Source organism: Vigna angularis, chromosome 2 (genome assembly GCF_016808095.1).
Source record: "Vigna angularis cultivar LongXiaoDou No.4 chromosome 2, ASM1680809v1, whole genome shotgun sequence".
Lineage (NCBI taxonomy): Eukaryota > Viridiplantae > Streptophyta > Magnoliopsida > Fabales > Fabaceae > Vigna > Vigna angularis.
Window position 1 is genome coordinate 27090131 of NC_068971.1, and position 2863 is coordinate 27092993.

A 2863-nucleotide genomic window follows, 5' to 3' on the forward strand; every position below is an offset into this window, starting at 1 on the left:
CTATCACTCGATCTAGTTCATCGTTTGTAGTGAAGGTGAGATGAATCTTTGTCGGAATGGGTTGCCTCTTCTGAAGTTTAAGTTGGTCTGGCTCATAGTGTGTCTCTATGACAGCAATGATTTTAAGATTCGGTATGGTTTCTGTTGCATCTCGTTAGTGGTTAGCAACGGGAGCACTTCTGGTTCACAAAATAAAGTTACCCACGGGAGAGAGATAATGTGGTGGCTCGTGGAGAAAGAAATAATGGGCAAGAAATTTGATGTCCTCTTTATCGACGAATTTTATCGATAAAAAATTGTTCAGTAAAACAAATTTCATTTATCAACAAAAAAATTTGTCTGTAAATGAAATATGTATTATCGACGGATTTAACTAAAATTTTTTTGTTGATAATAAAATATGTATTACCAACAAAAAAATTCAGCGATAAAATAAAATGTATACTACCAATAGATTTATCGACAAATTTTTATCGATAGATTTTACCGACGAGATAAACTCATTAGTAAAATCCGTCGGTATTTTAAATTTACTACAATATTTATTTTTTTTGATAAAATTTCATCGGTAATTCCAATAATTTTTGTAATGTGGTAGGGTAACAACCTTTGTTTTATGACTATAGAGCTTAAATATTACTACAAGTGTACTCCTATTTTGAAGTCTTATATGTCAAAGACATGTATCCAGATAATTGAGTGTAGAGTTAACTGTTTGTGTGAATATATGACTTGTTGTACGTTATACATGTTTAGTTTATAAATTGATATATTATGATTAAATTAAGCCAAATCATTTGCACATTAGCTTATCCTTTTACTCTTTTGTGTTTTGTTATGTTTTTGTGATGATCATTTCATGGTGTGAGAAAATGTTGAAGTAGGTGATGATACATTTATGATGAAAGACGTGAAAGCAACAAAATAATTTTTATAATTTTCTTTTATTATTTTGTATTTCTTTCTTTTTGAAAAACTCATGTAGTTTTGAATGAAGGTGTATATATTATATTATTATAGTTATTATGATAGATAATTGTATTAATATTTTATATATTTCTAACTATTTATTTTGTTTTATTAATTTTATAATATTTTATTTAATAACTTTTATAATAGGATGTTACAATGAAATTGAAAAATAACAAAATTTAAAGAGTAAAAGAAATTAAAATACTAGTTTTAATTCATTAAGTAAATTATTAAAAAATACCTGAAAATAAATAATATATAAAATATATGATTGTATAAAAATTTAAGAAAACGTGAAAAATTTTAAAAATCCATTCATCACATAATTAAAAATAGTTTAAATTAAAAAAATAAGTTTATATAAAATTTTAAAAATATGAAAAGTATAAACTTTAAAAGAGGAAAAGATTATAAGAAATAACAAAAAATCGTGTGGTAACAGCAGGATATCCATAATTAAAAGAAAGAAGAAAATTATAATCGTGACAATAAAATGGAAGTCATTAGTAAGAAAGACGACTTTTATGTAAAAGTAATAATCGTATTTTTGAAATACGAATTCATCAGTTATGCTTGAAAAACAAGACTTTACCCATTAAATAATTTTTTTTTAAAATCTACCTATATTAATGAGTTTGATAAAAGAAATTACACTACTTTCGTAAAAAAAATCAACCGCAATCCTTCAAAGATCGAGCTTTGAAGATGTAAGTCCTCCGTATAGTTGACGAAGCTGATCGGAAGAATATACCACTACCCTCGTAACATAAAACCTAGAAAGCTTATATAATAGCTTATTTTATTTTTAGCAAAAAATAATATATAAATATGATATTTACGGTTCATGTAACAAAGTCTTTTGGTCGAATGAAATAAACATTCTAAAAATTCTACTAACAAATTTAAAAATTACATAATTTCCTTTCGATTTTATATTTTTTTAGACATTTTAGCCTAATTATTGCTTACTTATCTTAACCGATTCACAAATGATCAAACTTTCACATATACTCTAAAATCATAAAAGTGGAATACCATGAGACTCAAAAGTGGCTTAATTGAGAGAATTATATATCCACAGGCTAGAAAGTGATGAAAACACATACAGTAGAAGAAGTTTAACAAAGGAAGCATATAATAGGAAAAATAAGGTTTGACAAAACCATGTCAGTTGATAAACACATATTACAGAAAAGATCAAACATTGTTCCTAACCGAGGAAGACCCTTTGTCTTCTTCCTTATTGACGAGAGCAAGAGCACGAGATTTGGCTATGAAGAACCCCGAGGTGTGGCCGATCACAGCAGCTATGAATATTCCCCCATTGAATGACATGACAGCAAGCATCACCATGTAAACGAAGCTGATGCGAAAAAACTGAACAAAACCTTGCATGAGTGCTCCCACAAGGGGACTTGTCCCTGGTTTAATGAGTGGTTGGTTTGATAAAACCTCAATAGCCATGGCTAACAAAAGCACAAATATGATGGCCAAGATGTACATGCCAACACTGTTACCAGGCCAACCATGGAAAAGCACTGTGGCATCTTTGCCCCAGTAGAAACTCATCTGCATCATGTAATAGTGCATATTGCTTGTGCCATTAGGCATTAGAGGCATGTTTCCCCCTGGAGACATATCCATCTTACTCATACTGATAAAGAAGAGAGAGAGAGAGATGCAAGGATTTCTTGGTGGATTGACCCTGCTATTATAGAAAAGAGTGGCCAACGAAAGTTAACGCGGTGATGAAACCTGAGAGTTACGGAAATGTTTTTCTTGTATTTTAGGTTCTTTCGTTGCCTACTATTTTGTTCTTTTCTCATCGTCTTCTGTGAGGGGTGTCACGTTAGTCGGTTTCTTCAACCCTCCATAGAAACCAGTTTTAACA

The 2863-nt window shown here is 29.9% G+C and overlaps 1 protein-coding gene across 1 annotated transcript; it reads right to left on the reverse strand.

Annotated features, from left to right (window-relative positions):
- Positions 1-2022: 2022 nt before the first annotated feature.
- LOC108328862 (copper transporter 6) lies at positions 2023-2651 on the reverse strand. Its single transcript, XM_017562749.2, has one exon. It carries the CDS (start codon positions 2623-2625, stop codon positions 2170-2172), a length of 456 nt encoding a protein of 151 aa, XP_017418238.2. The 5' UTR covers positions 2626-2651; the 3' UTR covers positions 2023-2169.
- Between the last annotated feature and the right edge of the window lie 212 nt (positions 2652-2863).

What these genes read in the sequence shown, in the direction of transcription:
- LOC108328862 (XM_017562749.2), bottom strand. Translation starts at nt 2,625, where the DNA reads ATGAGTAAGATGGATATGTCTCCAGGGGGAAACATGCCTCTAATGCCT.